Below are 20,194 nucleotides of genomic sequence, written 5' to 3'. Positions count from 1 at the left end.
TGGTCGTGAGCGTTTGTTGAGCGTGTGAGTGGGTGAACGGAGTGTGGTGAGTGTGTGATTATTCTTTTGTTTGGTCGCTGTACCAAACAAAATTATTTTTCTTTTCTCTATCTTTCTCTTTATATTTAGCGTTGAGTCTGTGAAGGTTGTCTTCTGCCAGTATTTAGTACTGGCAGAATGACTTCAGGTGTGAGGAACCTGGACTTCCTCACGCGGCGTCATGCCGTGAAAATCGACTCGAAGGCCAGTGTTGAGGAGTGTAGTCTAGCGGTGGGAGAGGTGGCTGGTTGTGAGAATGTTGTGTCAGCTTCAAGAATGAACAACGCGGTTGTCATTTTTTTGAAAACCGTTGAATTAGCGAACACCGTGGTTGAAAGTGGAGTTGTAATTGACAACGCGTTCGTTCCAGTGTTACCGTTGTCCACGCCGTCAAAGAAAGTCATCCTTTCAAATGTACCGCCTTTCATTAAAAATGAGGTGCTTGCACAAATGTTGGAGCGATATGGCAAACTAGTTTCACCAATAAAAATGATTCAGATCGGCTGTAAATCGCCATTACTAAAACATGTAGTGTCGTTTAGGCGCTTCGTGTTTATGATACTAAAGGATAACCGAGAAGAGCTGGACTTGACGTTTAACTTTAAGCATGAGGATTTTAACTACGCGATCTTTGCTACAACTAACAACATGAAGTGCCTTAGCTGTGGTGAAATAGGTCACATTGTCAGAGCTTGCCCGAGGAAAAAAGAAATATTAAAACATAATGTTTCATCGGTCTTGGTTGAAAGGACAGGTGAGGATAAGGAAACAGTGCAAACTGTTACGGAGGAAATACCTACAACAACCAACGTAGTTGGGGAAAGTACGGTACGAAAATCTGCGGATGTAATAGATTTATTAGGTAATACAGAAACTTCAAAACAAACAGATGAAGAAAGACAAACTGTGGTTGCGATGGAAGAAGACTCAGTGTCTGATAAAATGCAGTCAGCTGATGGTTCAGGTGATAAGCAGAGTTCTGACAAAATACAAAACATAGAGATGCTAGGAGATTGTTTTCTGGAAGAACAGGATGAGTGTGTCTTCAAGACACCAAGAAAAGAACAATGAAACAGCGCCATAACAGTAAATCCAAAAAAATGGAAAAAGTTGGGAGTCAAACTGATACTGAAAGTGACACTGATCTTTCTGAGTGTAGCATTTCCTTTGATCAGTCTCAAGATGAGCTACCAGATCATTCTTACAGTGTAGACGATATTAAACTTTTCTTGGGAGCGACCAAGAATGCAAGAAACGTACGCATCACAGAATACTTTCCTGACTTGAAACAATTTGCTGAAAAGCAAAAGTTTTTAGAAGTGAAGGCCTTTTTCTGACCAAGAAATTTACAGGTTGAAAAGATTCTCACCAAAGTCAATGTACAACTAGGTTTCAATGTTGGTAATGGGAAACATTAGATATTTTATTATTATTTAGATGATTCTCTATAGTTGCTTCTTGTGTATCCTTTTCTTCTCTTTAATGAGAGATCTTCATATTGCTTCTCTTAATTTGAATGGAGCACGAGAAGGGAAGAAAAGGTTTGAATTATATGAACTAATCAAGATTAAAAATAGACATTTTGTTTGCACAAGAAACACACAGTGATGCTTTAAATGAAGCTGATTGGGCAAGAGAATTTGATGGGTTATCAATTTGTAGCCACAACACATCTTTAAGTGGTGGTGTTGCTGTCTTGTTCTCCAAGAACTTGATTCCAGTTTCCTATCAAATTGAAGAAATTGTAAAAGGAAGACTTTTGAAGATAAGAGCTCAATTTGAAAATCGTTTTTACGTTTTGTTTTGTGTTTATGTTCCCACAAAGGCAGCTGATAGAATGGTTTTTCTAAATGTTTTGTGTAAAGCCATAAGTGACTGTAACAGTGAAGATGTGTTTTTAATGGGAGGGGATTTTAACTGTACAGAAAACGCCTCTGATAGGAATCATGTCGAGCCTCACATGGCTTCTAGGAAAAGACTTGTTCAATTGATAGAAAGGCATGATTTAATAGATATATGGAAAAATTTTCATAAGACACAGAGACAGTATACCTGGGTTCATTCTCATAATAATATGTTGTCTTTAGCAAGGTTGGACAGATTTTATGGTTTTAGTCATCAACTTAATATTTTCAGAGATTGTTCTATTATTCCAGTCAGTTTTTCGGATCACAGTTTAGTGCAGTGTTTTTTAACCTTGGGATGCATAAAGCCTAAAAGTGCAATGTGGCATTTTAATAATAGCTTATTAACTGATTTAGAATTTAGAGAGATTTTTAAACTCTTTTGGAACGACTTTAGAAATAGAAAGTCTGATTTCCAATCCTTGCAACAATGGTGGGACATTGGTAAAACACAGATAAGACAATTGAGTCAACAGTACGCTTGCAACATCACTAAAGACTTAACTAAGCTAATGATAAGTCTAGAAGAGGATATAAAGAAAATTCAACAATCTATTGGTACTGAACAAAATCAAGAGCTTATTAAGATTTTAGATCAAAAAAAGAAAGAATTGGCTGAACTTTTAAACCGGAAAGCACAAGGAGCTCTGATCAGATCCCGTTTTCAAAACATAGAGTGGATGGATATACCTTCAAAATTCTTTTTTAATTTGGAGAAAAAAAATGGTCAAAAAAGACTTATATATGGCTTACGCTCAAAAGATGGCACTTTTTTGTTGAATCATACAGAGATTCGTAAGAGAGCAATGGAATTTTATGAAGAACTGTATAGCAGTGAGCTTACACACAGGTCAGACGGTGATAATGTGTTTTTTGAAGGTCTTCCTCAGGTATCAGATGATGCCAACAGTGAACTTGGTGGAGTGCTGACTTTGGAGGAGCTACAGAATGCCCTTCAGAACATGGAAAGCGGCAAAGCACCGGGAATAGATGGCCTGTCTGTAGACTTTTATAAGTCCTTTTGGCCGGAGATTGGTGCAGATCTGCTTGCTGTCATCAACGAGAGTTTGAGCAGTGGAAAGTTACCACTGAGCTGCCGCAGAGCAGTACTCACTCTACTGCCAAAGAAAGGAGACCTGAGTGACATTAGGAACTGGAGACCTGTCTCGCTGCTATGCAATGATTATAAAATTCTGTCAAAAGCATTAGCAAACCGGTTAAGCAAGGTTTTAGGAGAAATTATTCACCCTGATCAGACTTATTGTGTACCAGGTAGGCAAATTTTTGATAATATTTCGTTTCTTAGAGATTTTATTGACATTGGTAAACTTTTAGACATTGATTTTGGGCTAGTATCAATAGATCAAGAGAAAGCATTTGACAGGGTTGAACACAATTATTTATGGAATGTTCTGAAAGCTTTTGGTTTTAATAAAGCTTTTATTGATAATTTAAAAGTTTTATATTGTGATGTTGAAAGTTTACTGAAGGTAAATGGTGACTTATGTGCCCCCTTTAGAGTTCTTAGGGGCATAAGACAAGGATGTGCTCTGTCTGGGATGCTTTATAGCCTGGCAATTGAACCTCTGTTGAGAAAATTCAGAACAGATTTAGAGGGTGTAAGTTTTCCTAATTGTGAAAACGTTTTTAAACTATCAGCTTATGCTGATGATATTGTCATTATCGTTAAAGAACAGAGTGATGTGGATAGAATGACTGGAATTTTAAGTGATTTCATGACAATATCCTCAGCTAAAATAAACTGGAACAAAAGTGAAGCTTTTTTATTTGGTAAATGGTTGAATAGACAACTTGCTCTTCCTGCGGGGTTAAAATGGAAGAAAGAGGGGTTTAAATACCTGGGAGTTTATCTGGGGGATGATATGACTGTTAAAAAAAATTTTGAGGGAGTAGAAGGAAAAATTGTTGGTCGATTAAATAAATGGAAGTTTTTACTTTCCAATATGTCTTATAGAGGACGGGTATTAATTATTAATAATTTGGCTGCCTCCACTCTTTGGCATTGGTTAACTTGTATCGACCCCCCGCCACTTTTACTGAAAAAAGTTCAATCTATTTTAGTTAATTTCTTTTGGGATAATTTACATTGGGTTCCACAAAGTGTTTTATTTTTGTCTAAAGATGAAGGGGGACAAGGTCTGATTCATTTACAGAGTAGAGCGGCAGCTTTTAGGTTAAAATTTGTGCAAAGGTTTATTGATTCTCCTGTAAATGAAAATTGGAGTGTGACTGCATCTATTATTTTAAAGAATTTTGAAGGTTTGGGCTTGGACAAGCCTCTGTTTTGGATGAACCCTAAGAGGATGTTTGTATCCAAGTTACCTATTTATTATTGTAATTTATTTAAAGTTTGGTCACTTTTTAAAGTGCTGAGATGTGAAAATACTGACTCTTTGTATTGGACTTTGCAAGAACCACTGATTTTTGGCTCACGCTTAGATGTGTCAAATGAACATTTTATTCCGTTTCTGACAGACTTACTTACCAAGTCTCATGTCACTACTCTTGGGGAACTAATTCTGGTTACTGGACCTGACTTTTCTAACATTGAAGCAATAGCGGAACAGTTAAACCTGAAGTCAACACGAATAATAACTCAGTTGCTGACTAAGTGGAAAGAAACCATTACTGATGTGGAACTTCAAAAGATCAAAGACTTTGCAGAAGGGAGGATTCAGCCTGAGAAAGATGACCTTTTTCCAAAGATGTGTTTGGCACCTGATTTGGGAATGTGCAATGGATTTTTATTAAGGTGTAACAATTTAGTTTTGTCAGGTAAAGAGGGAGCCTCTGGTAAAGCCATGTATAAATGTTGTGTTAAAGTTTTAAACAAAAAAAATCTTGATGGAAAAATAGACACACCTTGGCGTAATGTTCTACACCTAAGTGAGAATGCAAGACCTGAATGGGGGGCACTCTATAAGTCACCACTAAGTAAAAAAACAGGGGACTTACAATGGAGAGTTTTACACGGTATTATAGCCGTTAATGCCTTTGTGTCCATAGTAAACCATGAAGTTAGTCAAGAATGTCCTTTTGTTCACAAAGAGAAACAGTGTTTCATGCTTTTATGCATTGTGATAGATTAAGACCCTTGTTTGTTTTGTTACAAGATTTGTTTAAACAGTTTGATGAAGAGTTCTCTGTGGAGATTTTTATCTGTGGTTTTAAATATTCTAGAACACGTTCCTCTGAATGTCAGTTGTTTAATCTCTTGTTGGGTCAAGCAAAAATGGCAATTTATGTGAGCAGAAAAAGGAAAATAGAGGGGAACTCTGATACAGATGTGACTATACTTTTTTCAATGCTGGTAAAGACTAGGATTCAAATTGATTTTCGTTACTACAAAGCAACAAAAAATTTGATGTACTTTGAACAAAGATGGTGTGTAAAAGATGTTCTTTGCAATATTATTGATAATGTTTTAATTTTTAATTTTTTGTTGTGACATTTTCTTGTGTAATTGTTGTAGGTCTTTTTGTAACAAAATAGAGTTTTAAAAAATCTCTGTCTCTCTCTCTCTCTCTCTCTCTCTCTCTCTCTCTCTCTCTCTCTCTCTCTCTCTCTCTCTCTCTCTCTCTCTCTCTCTCTCTCTCTCTCTCTCTCTCTCTCCTAAAATTTAAGAAAAGGTGTTGTTCTGTCTGGCCTGAGCTAAGGTGAAAATTAAAAAAAGCCACAGGAGTGAGAGCCGAAGAGTATAATGTTGATCCACCTCCTGTTTTCCAGCAGGGAAAGACTAATCAAACAACCGCAGATGCAAATGAGGGAAGGCCGACTGAGAGAAGGAAAAATATTGTCTTTCTGATATTTATACGAGGTATAGGTTATTTCTCCCCAGAAAGCAGCAGCAGCGATATAATATGTGCTGCAGGTCGGACTCAATGTCAAACAGACAACTGTGACTCACTAATGACTCAAATTTCATCATCTAACCACAAGCATTCTGTATTTATTTCTTCATGCTGTAACACAACCAACGCGTTGCAAAATATCAATATCGACGTATTGTGGCATTGCAGTAAATTAAAGCTCTTTATTGCTGTTGTAAATTCATTAAGCGTAATCTCACCGAGCCACAATATCATTAGTGATGTTGCTAAATAAGAATCGTTATTACAAGCGCTCGTAATTAGTTGCGGTTTGAAACCACGTGAACTTTGAAGAACTGGCACGTAGCTGTTTGTGCAAAGGCAATAACTCAACTTTATCCTGAAGAACCAAAACTGAAGCTAGAGAGGAATATATACTGTATATACATATATACACACATTTATATATATATATATATATATATATATAGTAAACATAAAACTGCGCTAAAACTAAACTGAGCTAAAAGTAATATTTAACGTACACATATATAAAACAATGACAAATATGAATAAACGCTATAATAGTATAAAACATCATATTAAAATATACTGAAAAACACATGCAAGCTAAAAAAAATTAAATACTAAATATAAAAGCACATACAGTAACTAAAATTTACACGAAAAGCTGATTTGACATTATTAACAAATAATACCGTAAGTACACAGATAATACAAAAAAAACACATTTTTCTAAACCAATCAGAACACGTTCATTGGCCACAACAACCTGCTTGTCATCTAAATCCATCAGCCTGTTCAGGGCACTTCTCCACAGTACAACATTTACATAATTTGTCCAACACAGTTTGAAGTTGAATGGGCACACACAGTCTTAATTAAAACCTCATTGAAGATAGCCTTCAAATGAGGCGACGAAAAACACTGTTTGTTTATACTCCGCCAGCCAAATATTTAAGGTTTGCTTTTAGCTTGACCGTGAGTTACATGAGCTTATCTCTTGGCTAGCTGGCATTTTTGATTGGGATTAAAAAAAAAAAAAGATTTGCATTTTCCTTTATCAAGGGCACTTTGCGGGAAGGAATGCATGTTGTGCTAAGTGCCTGTCTGGAAATGACAGTTGTGCCGTATCTACTGGCTTCACTGGCTGCGCTCTCACATAAAGAAGTCGTGCTAAAAGGCTGGCGTAACAACCTCATGTGAATTAGAGGCAGGGTGATACAGACCGAAAGAAAATCAAAGACAGCGACAGGATGCATACAGTAAGACTCACATTAACCCAGAAAAACATTTACCAAAACATTCACAGCTGAACAGATGTGTGGCAGTCTGCTTTGAACCCCATTGACGGGACTGATTTAAAAACATGAAAGCAATGCTTTTAAATGAAAGACGGAGGAGACAAAAAGTAAATAAATTAATTAAAAAAGCTTTACGTCACAAGTGTCAAGAAGCGGAATCGCAGTTCTCTTCCGCTATTGGTCAGACAGACCGATAATTCCGCCCCAAAACACACACCACCGATCATTTTTGCTGTCAGTCTGTTTGAGAATCTCAAACTATTGGATCAATGTCGGATAGCGGCACAAAAAAAAACAACTGCTTCCAGGTTTCAGGAAAATTAACATATAAATGGCTTATTTACGGTGAATTAAACACCTCACCTTTAAATTAGGGTGACCTCAAAAGATACAGAGTGGTGAAAATCACAAGGCCGTTCTGTGCTCTCATTAATGTGAATGAGGTTTGATTAGGCACCAGTTCCCTGTGCGACCATTCACTAAAATTAACTACAGCTTGGATCATCCCAGAGCGCAGAGGCTTTTGGCACTCGCGACTTCCCCAAAAAGATCAGAAGGGACGATACAGGAACTGGCAGGGTTCTAACCTGGGCAATAAGCCAAGAAGACGAGCGCGAGGGGCAGAGGAGGAAAACTGAGAAAACATGAAAATATTGCCCAAGACTAGAGAAAGAGAAAGTGTTGCATGCGTCGCATTTTCTGAAGAGAAGAAAAGAGAAAAGTCATAAAAAAATGTAAACAACAATGAAAATGAGAAGAATAAAATAAAATAAACAGATGTTATCAGAATAAGAAGCTACAAACAAGACATCAGAAGAGGATGAAAATTAACAGAATAGAATAGAATAGAATAGAATAGAATAGAATAGAATAGAATAGAATGATGGTATCAGAATAAGAAGCTACAAACAAGACAGAAGAGGATGAAAATGAGAAGCATAGAATAGAATAGAATAGAATAGAATAGAACAATTGTATCAGAATAAGAAGCTACAAACAAGACATCAGAAGAGAAAGAAAATGAGAATAGAATAGAATAGAATAGAATAGAATAGAATAGAATAATGACACTAACTAGAATTAAAAAACTACAGAAAACGAGACATCAAAAGAAAATGAAAAGGAGTATAATAGAATATAACAGAATAATATAATTCTTAAAATAACAAAATAAATAAATTACAATAAAATACTACAAAATTTTACTGTAGATTAGAATACATCAAAATATAAAACAATCAGTAAAGAGTAAAAAGACATTATAAATAAGAATAAGACAATATGGAATACAACAGAAGCAAACAAGCAAAATGAGAATAGAATAGAATAGAATAGAATAGAATAGAATAGAGGAGGATATTATAGAACAGAACAAAATAGTTTGCACAAAATGAACAACAACAAAACTGAACTATAACATAAAATAAATAACACAAAACCGAACAAACAAATAAAGAAGAACAAGAAAAAACATCACAAATCAGAACAAGACAGAACTTTAAACTGACATAACATAATAAACAGCAGAGGAAATAAATAAAACAGAACACAATGGAACCATAACATAACACTTCCTTCACTTCACTTCTCAAGCAAATGTCATCAGAGCTGATGTACTACTTTTTTGACACCTTGAGTCCAACTCTCTCAAAGCCGTGTACAAAGAAACGCATTCATCTGCCTTGCAGTATTCGTGGAATCCTTGAGCTTGTTTACATAGCCTTTTCAATGTTGCAGAGTACTGAAGCTTCAGCCCATAGATGTGTCAAACATATTAACTCGAGAGCTGGTAAATACTTTACAGGGCCAATTTGCCATGAAATCCCTGTTCCTCTGGGGGGGACTGAATTAAAATTATTTGTCAGATTCTCTGTTGTGCCCTGCACACAGTCTGTGCCCCTGTCTGGGCTAAAGCACAGCTAGATGTGGGGTAGAATAGGTAAATTGTGTGATAATTGCTCCACAAGAGACCACGGCTGTATTATTAGAGATATGATATTTAAGCTAGATTGCTTCCAAAACAACGTGCCTGCTTGTATTTTGGGAAGTGATGGAGGGTAATTGTGCATAACTACCTAGGGGTGTCAACCATCGCAAAACCATGCAAGGGTGTAGGAGAAATCTGACAACCTTCTTAGCCTGGTGCATGAACACCAAGTAGGTGACATAACATTCTTCAAGTAGTCGTGACTGGTTTGTTTAAAACAAGGTAGGTGGGAGCAAGCATAAATATGTTTACCCCTTACCAATAAATAGCTTGTTTGTTTATTCCAATGATTGTCAGTGGTGATTTTTTGTCTTTGCACAGCAAGCGAGTTATTGCCTAAAAATTTAACGCCAACAAATGGAATATAATGGCAAATTTGCTCAAATGTGTCCTACAGCAGCTCATATTATACAGATTAACTCCAAGAGGATGCACCAAATCTTGATTACCATTACAAGTATGTATTTCAAGTCGATTCATTTTAAAGCACTGTATTGCAATCAATGTTTTTTTTTAAAGCACCTTCTTTAAAATATCAGTTTGCTTTCAAAAGGTTAATGTAATGTAGTATCGGTTCTGAGCTCAACATGGTCATTACATTACAGTCAATTCATTGACAAAGTAAGAATTCTGTGCAGTTTGGATTTAGACAGATGACTCTTGTGACCTAATTAGTCGGTTTTGCCAATCGGCCGTTAAAAAGCAATGCACCAATCTAGTGATTAAGTCCGTTTGCGAGCAATGCAATGCAGAACCTCAGATACAACTGTCATAAGAATAAATTCAACATGCAGTATGGACAAAAAAAAGTGCAGTACTCAGGTTTGTTACCTCTCTGGGTTTCCTATGTCTGTCTTTGCCTTCACTATGTCGGTCTCTTTCTTTCACTTCTTCCCCCGTGTGCCCAGAGTAAGAAACAGTCCTCCAGTCTCGAGGTGAGTTGGTGATGCTGGCCACTTTGGATTCAGTGGCGCTGTTCTCCTCGTTTAGCGACCTGGATGACCTGCGTGTGAACATGCTCTTCTTTAAAGCTTTAACCCTCAGGCTTTCACTTCCATCAGCCTCCGAGCAGCACCATTCCTGACTTTTTTCCACCTTCATGTTGTGTCCAGTGGTGTGACACTGGAAAACGTGAGGTGAGAGGTTCGCGTCGGTCTTAATCTGTTCCACATGGCCATTTTCACTTGATTTCCCGTTAGCCTCCGGTTCTTGAATCTTCTCATCCAGCCTAGTGAGCTTTGAGAGGACCTGAGAGATCTCCCCTCGTACCCCTGAAAGAGACTCGAGCTTCTTCTCAATCTCGCCTATCCTGAGTACCAGCTTGCAGACGCTGTCTTTAAGCTCATCATCCGAGTTCTCCAGTGACTGGAAGAGGCGGTCGAGCTTGATCCCGGTTTTACCCAGCTTGACCGTGTTGCGATCAGGTGAGCTGTCCCCGTCTGATTTCGTCACCTGAGACAGTGACCCGTTGCTGTTGTAGCAAGATGACTGCACAACTCCGAGAGAGCCGCAAACGCTCATGTCATCCAGAAAGCGAAAGATGTCACTGATATCGTCACTGACAATCTCAGAGTCTTCATCAGAGTGTTTAAATGGTGGCCTCTCTCCATATTTGTTGTGAACGGAGTAATCTTTCGCTTTCCTACTTTCGGATTGTTCCGTCTGGGTCCCAACACTCATGCCATTGTCCACGTTGCTCGGCTGAAATGATGAACAGTTGATGCTCTTGTCCTTGTACCTTTTCCCAACCTCTCTTTTCTCAACACCGGGTCCGCAAGCCACAGACGACATCTCTTTTGTTTTGGTTCCATTGGACTTCTTGGGGAATCCTGAGGGAGAGGCAGTGGGCTTGTCTTTCGCACACTGAAAGTGCTGGTCATTTTCCATGGCGCTGACGTTATGACGGTGATTGTCCTTTACCACTTTGCCATTTAAAAAGGACCTCTCAAAATCAGGACCTTCTTCGGTATTGAGACTCAAGCTCTTGACAGGCCAGGCTGGCTGCTTTCCATGCTTGCTCGAAGTCCTCCTGTTGCTCACGCACTCAGAGACCGTTGTAGGTCCAAAGTAAGTGGAGGCTTGCAAGTCGTCCAGGCTTTCGTGCTTCACCCGTGATTTGTTTTGAATGGGTGAGCTGACGGGTTCAAAGTAAGGGTTGCTGTACGGCAGCTCGAAACTGTGATTGAAGAAAGTGGGAGGCTTGCTCAGCTCCCTCCTGTGGTGGTACTCGCCACTAGCTTTGGGATTCGCTCTGCACTCCGTAGTGATCACGTGGGGTGAAAAGGCAACAAGGTTGTGGAAATCCTCTTTGAAGATATTCCGCTTTTGCACGCACGAGTGCACAGTGAAAGGCTCTCCACCGGACACAAAAACATCCTTGATCCCTGGGTTTGCGTGGAGAGATTCCTGGTCCGTTGTTGACTCGCTGTCGATGTCCATGGGGAAGTAAGTGCTCTGCATCTCGCAAGGAGGAGGACTGACTCTGGGGTACTGTGGCAGATGCTGTAGTTTATCCAGCGACGCTGCCCTACATTTCAGATCCTTGTTGACTCCCAAGAGGAAGTTGGGTTCTGAGGTTGGTATAAACTGCTGGCAGTTATTGCAGTCAGATTTCGGGCAGGGTGACTTCCGAGAGACGTGATGACCCCTGGTGTCCATGAGGTTGTATCCCCTCTCATTATCATTGTATTTATACACATCCGTGTCAGATCGACAGGACTCAAAGGACTGGTTCTTGTGAAACTTGGGTCTCCGACCCATTGGCAGCTTGTCTTTGGCCATACCTCCATTCATCTGGATGAGATTAAACATAGTGACAATGTCTGCTGCCACCATGAGTTTCTTGGACTGTTGGTCCTCCACCGAGCACCTCATCTTGTCTTTGAATAAGGTTGAGGGGAAAGCTGGATCCAAGCATGCTGTGTAGAACAGCAGACTCCTCAGCTTAGCCAAATGGACCAAGTCAAACCTGGCACACAGGGACTTGCAAAGGTCTTGGTATGAAACGGTGCTATATTTAGTATCCAATTCCTCCAAAATCCTCACAAGGAAGAGGGAATACTCTGGCATGGCATCCATTGCTGGTTTGATTCTTGATTTTGTGAGGAAAGGACAGCCTGCAAGGAACAGATGAATGATTAGTGAATGAAGAAATGTGAGCCATCTGCCAAACTACCATAAAAATCATATCAAGATGCAGGACTGTAACCATTATAGACATATTCAGAATATGAATTATCAGTAGAGGGGTTTCAATAACTTTTACAGTGGGCTCCAAAAGTCTGATATTATAGGATTCAAAACTTACATAAGTTTTTTGAGAAAAAATTTAAATGTTATGGCATAAAACACAAGAAACACTTATAATGAATGCCCCAAATGTAGAAATGGTGCAGAATTGTGTGACTCCCTTATGCAAAATATCAGCTCTTCATGCTTCACTTAAAGCAAAAGATGCTCTTTGCTGCTCAAATCATGCTGGATAACGTACAGTAGATATTGTACAGTCTATGCCAGCTGAAGTTAATACTGTCATTAAAACAATTCTGAGAAATGAAAATTATGCATATGTTTGCTTACTGAAATAATACTAATTATAGTGCTTGTGATGAAAAGCATTATGGATAATAGCTCAGCTAATTTGAGAGAATCTGATGAGAAATATTCAAGTACATATTTATTCAGATCTACAGACTTTGGTGCCATTAACAAATATGAGGACATATTTTGAGATTTGGTTCATACCTCTTTTAAAACTGTGTAGAATATTATTTACTCAAGAGAATATTTATAATGTTAAAGTGGCCTCCATTTGCTCTTCATTTCACCTCATTGCTGTCATATAGAAACACTGTGAAATCACATTTGTCATTTTCTTACCTATGTATTTGGACCCCACTGTGCATTTGGTCCCTTCGATCTTGAATATAAAAGAAAGGTAAACAGGTAATCATTTGCAATGAAATTCTTTCATAACCACTGATTCATAAAGAAACAACTGTTTTACACACACGCAACTGCAGTTTCAGTTGCATAATAAGACTGTAAATCAATTTGTCCTGCAAGTATGCATGTGTTAAAATCCCGTCTCCAAGCCCCAGAAAAAAATCGATTGAGGGGAAAAAAGCGATATAAACGAGCCCACTCAAGAGACTACGCTGAAAAAAGAGGGTTGAAAATAATTCCAAAGCAATGTGAAAATGCAAAATTTAAGATCCGTAAACAGAAAAAGAACACACACCTATTCAGCGGTCCCATCCGGAAAAAGCTGGACAGCGATGGTTTAACTCAGAAGTGCATTATTAATCCACAGACATTTCTTTGCAGTTGCACGGCATCAGCATCCCCGCGTCCACCTGAGCACCGGGAATGCCACGGAATGGCCTCTCTTCATCTGTATCCCATCCGAGGCGCGAGGGGGGGAGTTTGGAGAAGGAGCTGCTCTCTCTCCATCTGACGGAGCCCGGAGAGCTCGGCTCGTCTTTGTTTCCACCTAGAATGACGTAACTTCACCTTAAGACCATCGCGATCGCGCGGGGACAGGTTGAGGAACGGACGAGCGGGAGTGAAATCGCGTTACGCATTTAACGGAAACGCGCCGCGCGACGCGGCCACGCGGGAGCCGCAGATCGCAAACACCGCATCAGGGCGCTGTAACGCCGCTCGCTCGCTCGCCCCTGCGCGTTCAAACGGAAGAGAGAACTAACGCAAAGTGATGGAGTTGAAACGCGAATCCCCGGAGACTCGCGCTGTCAGATAAAATCAGGGAGAACGGCCAAGCTGTCGGTTCACCTAAACACACTGCACCAGGCAAGTTGTCACAATGGTAATTTGCCAATAAATAGCCACGGAAAAACACTGACACTTCAATAAATAAATCAGCAACAGATAAATGATTTTGATGCATATTTGCACTTAATAATAATAACCTTTTAGTGGAGTTATTAAGCAACAGCAAAACAGTTGGCTACATTTAATTAAACTTGATTTGTTATTACTGTTTTTGTGCCGCTTTTTAGACATTGAACAAATATGGCAGACACCATATTATAACTAATATCTAACCAAAGAAGAGAGTTAAAACGAAGAACTGAAAATGCATTCACCTTCGAGCTTTGCATAAACGAACAAGGCGTCATATATCCATATCCCAGATCATGCATATAACCAGAGTGACCTTGCAGTGGTGTTTGACTTACTGTTCTCCCATAACACACGGTAACCGTTGACACGTGGCCGTAAAAACGGACAACCCCGAGCTGCTCAATTATTTTAAGGGTAGTGGCAACATCAGATGCCACGCATATCGCGCATAACAATCTCCTGATAATAGCATTAATATGGTAATTATTGTGCCCCCAGGCTGAAATGTTTCCACGAGGTTGTTGCTTGACACTTGTGTGAACTTTCAGGGAAATCTAGCCGCTCGTTTTTTATTTGCACCACTCCCATCAGCGTCAGACGCAACTCTTGCCACCTAGTCAAGTCAATATCATTGCTCCTGACAAATCAATATTGTATTACCGTTCACTCGGGAATTGCTCTAGACTCTTAGTATTAGGCCGGTGTGGTTGGGTCTTATAGATCTTGCACAAGCATGGGAGACTCACGGGGGAAATGACCTCAAACTGCAGCATTTTATTAATTGCATTACATTTTTTCCGTATTGCATTATTATCGCCTCGATCCTCCATTGATGAATGGAGCACATTCTGCGAATATTCTTCCTCCGGTTTGCATGTTCACTTTTCAATCGCGTGTCAATATATTGGAGAAGACGTTAAACCAAAAATGTTTAATGAAAGAAAATCCGTTGTCTCCTAACCTGTTTTGTCATATCCAGCATCTGGAAGCATCCGACTGAAGCTGAAGTGTCTAACTTCATGCAGACACTCCCCCCCGTCTTCCATTGGCCGGGCAAGCATATAGCCCCGCCCCCAAACCACGCCATTGGTCGAGACAGTGTTTACACTTTATACAGCTAATTTATAAAACAGCATACTTCAGCTTGAAATATTACATGGCGTTCATGAAATCACAGAGGTTTAACGGGACGTTGAGGACGCACAGGAGTGATGCTTTCATTTGGACTAAACGTATGAAAGTTTAAACCGGCCTTGAGGAGCTCAGCTCCGAAAAAGCCTCCGGTCTCTGACCGATATTCTTAATTTTCCAGCCGGCTAAACAGTGTTAACAGAGGCCAGACTCAATGGATGTTACCTCATTCCAAGGGGAAGCCTATCAAAGAGCCAGAAGATCCATGCGTGAAGCGTTGGGCTTTTGAAAGTCTGAAGCAGTATAATTGGTTCTTCTGAATCTCAGGGACAGTAGGGGGCCGTCTCCTCCGTATCCGGCTGAAATCAGCTCTGCATAATCAAACTCACACACACACACACAGATGAAACGTTCTTTCTCTTTCTGTGCTTTTCAGACGTCTTCGCCGTCCGAGCCCTGACTTTTTAAGGGTTTTTGTCTAACCAAAAAATTTCAAACAAGACGATTCCGTTACGTTTTAATTGATCAGCAGTTTGTCCTGTGTCCTAAATATAATTTTTCAACCTGTTAGTCTTCTGTAAAATCCCTTGAACCAGAGTTAATACGGTTAACTATAACACACATCCCGGCTCATAAGCACCTAACATTTACGCTCATATTTCATCTGATGCTATAACTGTTATGGTTACATATTGTAATTCTTTCATTATTAATACATTAGTGTCTCTGTGGGAAAAGGACAGAAGCTCCTTCAATATTGTGTTACGTATATATCTCTACAGTGAGATTATACACCACATGCTAACAAATGTATGCACACACACACACACACACACACACATCAGCTGTGACCTTGAATTTCCTTAAATCTTTTTATCCTGCCTCCTGCGTGCTGCAACGTCTGTCACAAACTAGTATATACTGTCTTTAGTTGTCCTATTTAGTGGCCCATATAAGCTCTTCCAAATCTTCTTAGGGTGCATCCAAGCTCGTAACTTTATATCACTAATTGAGAATGTTAAAGTACTCTTATTCTGTATATTAAACGTAGTGTAACCATTTATTTTTCTGGATGGATTAAAAATAAAATAAAATAAAATGATAATAAATTATTAAAAATAAAGTTGAAATAAATTATTAAAAATAAAGTTGAAATAAATGATTAAAAATAAAATGAAAATTAATTATTAAAAATAAAATTTATATAAATTATTAAAAAGTATAATTATTAAAAATAAAATTGAAATAAATTATTAAAAATAAAACTGAAATAAATTATTACAAATAAAATTAAAATAAATGATTAAAAACAAAGTTGAAATAAATGATTAAAAATAAAGTTGAAATAAATGATTAAAAATAAAATTAAAATCAATTATTAAAAATAAAATTTATATAAATGATTAAAATTTTAAATAAATCATTAAAAATAAAATTATTAAAAATAAAATTTATATAAAGGATTAAAAATAAAATTAAAATAAATGATTCAATTGAATGTATTTTTAAAGCCTTTTTTTTCAGTAAAATTAATTTTCTGTGTAAATGAGTTTGGACATAAGGGTGAAAAACAAATGCCAAAAGATGAGCTCTCAGCATCACCACACAACAATTAATTAACAATAAAGACAAAATGAACAGCGATAGGATTAACAAATATAGCCAAACAATAATGTACTGTAAAAAAAAAAAAAAAAAAAAAAGCCAATTTTGACTTTTCAATGATATATGAGATTCAACTGGACAAGATTAAAAAAAAAAATTGTAACAGTTAAAATCCTTAACAGATCACAGTAACAAATCCTAAACATATTAGTATATAATTGTTCAAACTGCTTCTGGTTGCTGGAGTAACATTAGCTCAAACACTGTTGCTCTGTCACACATTTATGTCGTTTTCAAGCAATCCAAAGTCATGTAAAAACTGGATTAAAATATATTTTTTTAACATCACCGATATGACAACACAACAGATGACTTATATTCAAAGATTATGGGGCAGGTTTTGTTTTTTAAAGTAACTATAAATCAAATGGTACTCAGCTTGAGGATGAAGACTCTGATTGTTTTCTCTGATTCACTGCGAAGCGGAAAGGTTCAAATTTTTTTCAACTCCAAACGGCGGGTGAGACTCGTTTTTTTTCCTCTCGTATCTCAAGAATCAGCGGAAGGAAATGGGATTGCCAAATTGTGATCAAATCCGACACTAAACCAATTGCTGTGCTCCGAGTCGATGCCGGAGGACTAATCTTTGGAAAATCTGCTGTTTTGTTTTGCATTAGAGCTCAGGTGCTCTGGTGGCTCATTGAAATGCACCTTTAATTGATTATGATTTGCAGCTAGTGCAGTAATTGAAATGCCAAGCGCTGATGGCATCGGCGTACGGGAACACTCAGGTAATCAGGTGAACTTAGGAGCTTTTCTTTGGAAGCGCGTGAGGGCTGCATGAACGAAGAGATGTTTCCTTCAACCTCCTGCTCTCACGGCTGAGCCGACACTGTTTCCGTTTCGATGTCGCCGTCACAGGCCTGTAATTTAGCGAAGACCTCAATGGCTCATTCAGTCCTCGGCTCTTACAATCAATAGCACGGGCCTTGATGTGCTGCTTCCGAACGAGTTCAACAAAGGATTTACTTTTGATTCAAATTTGATGAATGCAGGTTGAGACTTTTTGGCTGTGCAATTACATTTCAAAGCATTTCAAATTTCACTTGCTTAGCAGATGATAAAACACTGAAAGAGGGACTCACCGAGAGACACCACAATACAATATAATTATTAATCACGATATTTGCATATATTTCAGAAAAAAAATAAAAATAAAATTATATATATATATATATATATATATATATATACATATATATATATATATATATATATATATATATATATATATATATATATATTTTTTTTTTTTTCTCCAGTGTTATTATTTTAGAGTCATTAATATACTATAATTTAAATACATTGGATGTATTTCTCATTTTCATTTTAGTTACAATTTTAGTAATTTTTTCCTTTTTTAAAATCCGTAATTTTCTTTTTTATTTCATTGCTCTTATATTTATTTATATTGGTTTTGTTAAAGTAAAAGACAATGACAAATGCTGCTTTTTAAATTAATCAATTAACTTTTTTCCAAGTCATTTTTTATAGTTTTAAATTTAAATTAAACTAAATTTAAGTAAATTTTAGTATTAGTGGTATATTAGCTATAATAACTTCAGAAATTATTGTCACTATAAAAAAAGTTTATTTTTAATATAATTTTTTAAAAATATATATATTTGAAAATATGCCATTATGCTATTATTGTAGCAAAACCAACCAGGTCTGAAATTTTATTTGATATTTAATTAATTAATAATTTTTTTTTTTTACCAAAAAAAAAAAAAGATTAGACAAAAGATACAAAAATATGATTTTAGGCCACATGCAATCCCTCGGTTTTATTCTCAGCAGGAAAGGAAAGAGATGCAAAAAGGATAAAAGATGCAATTAATCTTTCTTAATGATATGCACAGAGATAACGAGGTCAAGTGATCCATTCATCACAGCAACTAAACACACACACACTTCACTTTGAAACGATCCTTGTGTTAAGGTCAACATGAAAGGCAGAGCACACTATATTTTTTAACTAATTCAATGAAATAAAGGATACTTAACGAGACTTGATTTGATCCATCTGGAATGATGAGATCGCTTATTCGTTTATTCAAACATTTTACTCGTTTTTTTTCCGTCATACCAAATAAAGTTTGTCCAAATTTGATTTCATGCTGATTCGACCTCAATATCCTCGATATCAATGTATATTTGTGTTTTAATATCAAAAGCGTGCGTCACATCCTTCCAAAAGAGCAATTTACAGATTCAGAGATTAAATATAAAATTTTATACTAATATAAAAACTAATATTATTTCCCAAGTGAACTCATACGGCACAAGAGAAAATGTTTGAAGGGATTAAGAGACCTGACTGGATATTAGTTGTTTTTTTTTTCATATACTGCGCTCTTCACTAACAGAAGTGCCCGCACGAAATCACGATTTTTAATTAAAATCAGGGCTTTACTGGAGAAAAAAAAAAAGAATAAAAGCACACGTTCTGATCTGGAATGGGATACTGTTTAAAAAAAAAAAGAAGTAAATAAGCAGCGAAAAGGAGCTTTACAGCTTTTCTAGGCCTGAAGTAAATCTGATAGTCGCCGCATGATTAAAGTGCAGAGAAAAGCCTCGCAGTCGAAACACCTCCGAGTTCAACGCACTTTTCTGCTCATTAGCCCGGGTGACGAGTTTCAGAACTTACACGGGATGAATCAATTAGTGCCAGTCACTTAAGATGATGAAAGGACTTTCGTTTGAATGCTAAGAAGGTTTGTTTGTCGGTCGAGGTGCTCTACCGCCTCCTGCTGGACTGGAGTCTGGAAAAAGCATGGCAGAGGACAATAACGCAACCTTTTCATTCATACAAAGTGAAACGTAATTAACTGCACGCTGTATTTTCCAGCATTGTTTGAACATGGCTCCTCTTTTTCCTCTTCTCTAGGTTTTCTGCTTACTTTAGGACTATATACATATATCGCCACCCGCTGGGCCGGAGCGTGATGACATATTGCACGTCGTTACGCATATTTATACATATTTCTAGATTTAACGCTAACGTTGTTCCCAATACATTTCACGCCCACTTTGAGCGCTTCAGCTTTATATGGTCTAATAAAATTAGTTTGTGTTCACCGTATACTGTGTTTAACGATAACATTGAAATATATAACAAACTAAATAAATTAAAAAAACAGCGATAACATTTTATATCTTGAACATTTCTATTATTAGCGTTAACTTCGTATCGTGTCACTCTTTTTTTTTTTACGGGACACTGGAATTTCTTTGATGATTCGTTCATACACTTTGTTCAAAACATTTCTATTATTAGTGTCAACTTCGTACTGTGTTAACGGCGTATTTTTCGGGATTCTGGAGTTCCTTCGATTCCTCCGTTCCCAGCTGGAATAAACGACATGCTAACTAGCTCAGCGAAAACATTTCTGTGGATCATTTTCACAGCATCACCGCGTGCGTTACGTCGCATTGCGCAAAAGCTGC

The 20,194-nt window shown here is 37.5% G+C and overlaps 1 protein-coding gene across 1 annotated transcript in view; it reads right to left on the bottom strand.

Annotated features, from left to right (window-relative positions):
- minar1 (membrane integral NOTCH2 associated receptor 1) overlaps window positions 1-13,805 on the bottom strand; it is a 29,141-nt gene extending 15,336 nt beyond the window's left edge. The window contains exons 1-3 of the mRNA XM_043244083.1: window positions 13,326-13,805; window positions 12,965-13,004; window positions 9,917-12,201 (exon numbers count right to left, since the gene is read on the bottom strand). Coding sequence (XP_043100018.1) covers window positions 9,917-12,163 — 2,247 coding nt within the window. The 5' untranslated portion in view covers window positions 12,164-12,201; window positions 12,965-13,004; window positions 13,326-13,805. The remainder of the gene's footprint in view (window positions 1-9,916; window positions 12,202-12,964; window positions 13,005-13,325) is intronic.
- Between the last annotated feature and the right edge of the window lie 6,389 nt (window positions 13,806-20,194).

Source organism: Puntigrus tetrazona, chromosome 7 (assembly GCF_018831695.1).
Source record: "Puntigrus tetrazona isolate hp1 chromosome 7, ASM1883169v1, whole genome shotgun sequence".
Classification (NCBI taxonomy): Eukaryota; Metazoa; Chordata; class Actinopteri; order Cypriniformes; family Cyprinidae; genus Puntigrus; species Puntigrus tetrazona.
The sequence above is the reverse complement of the archived record's forward strand: the minus strand, read 5'-3'. Positions and strand labels throughout refer to the sequence as shown.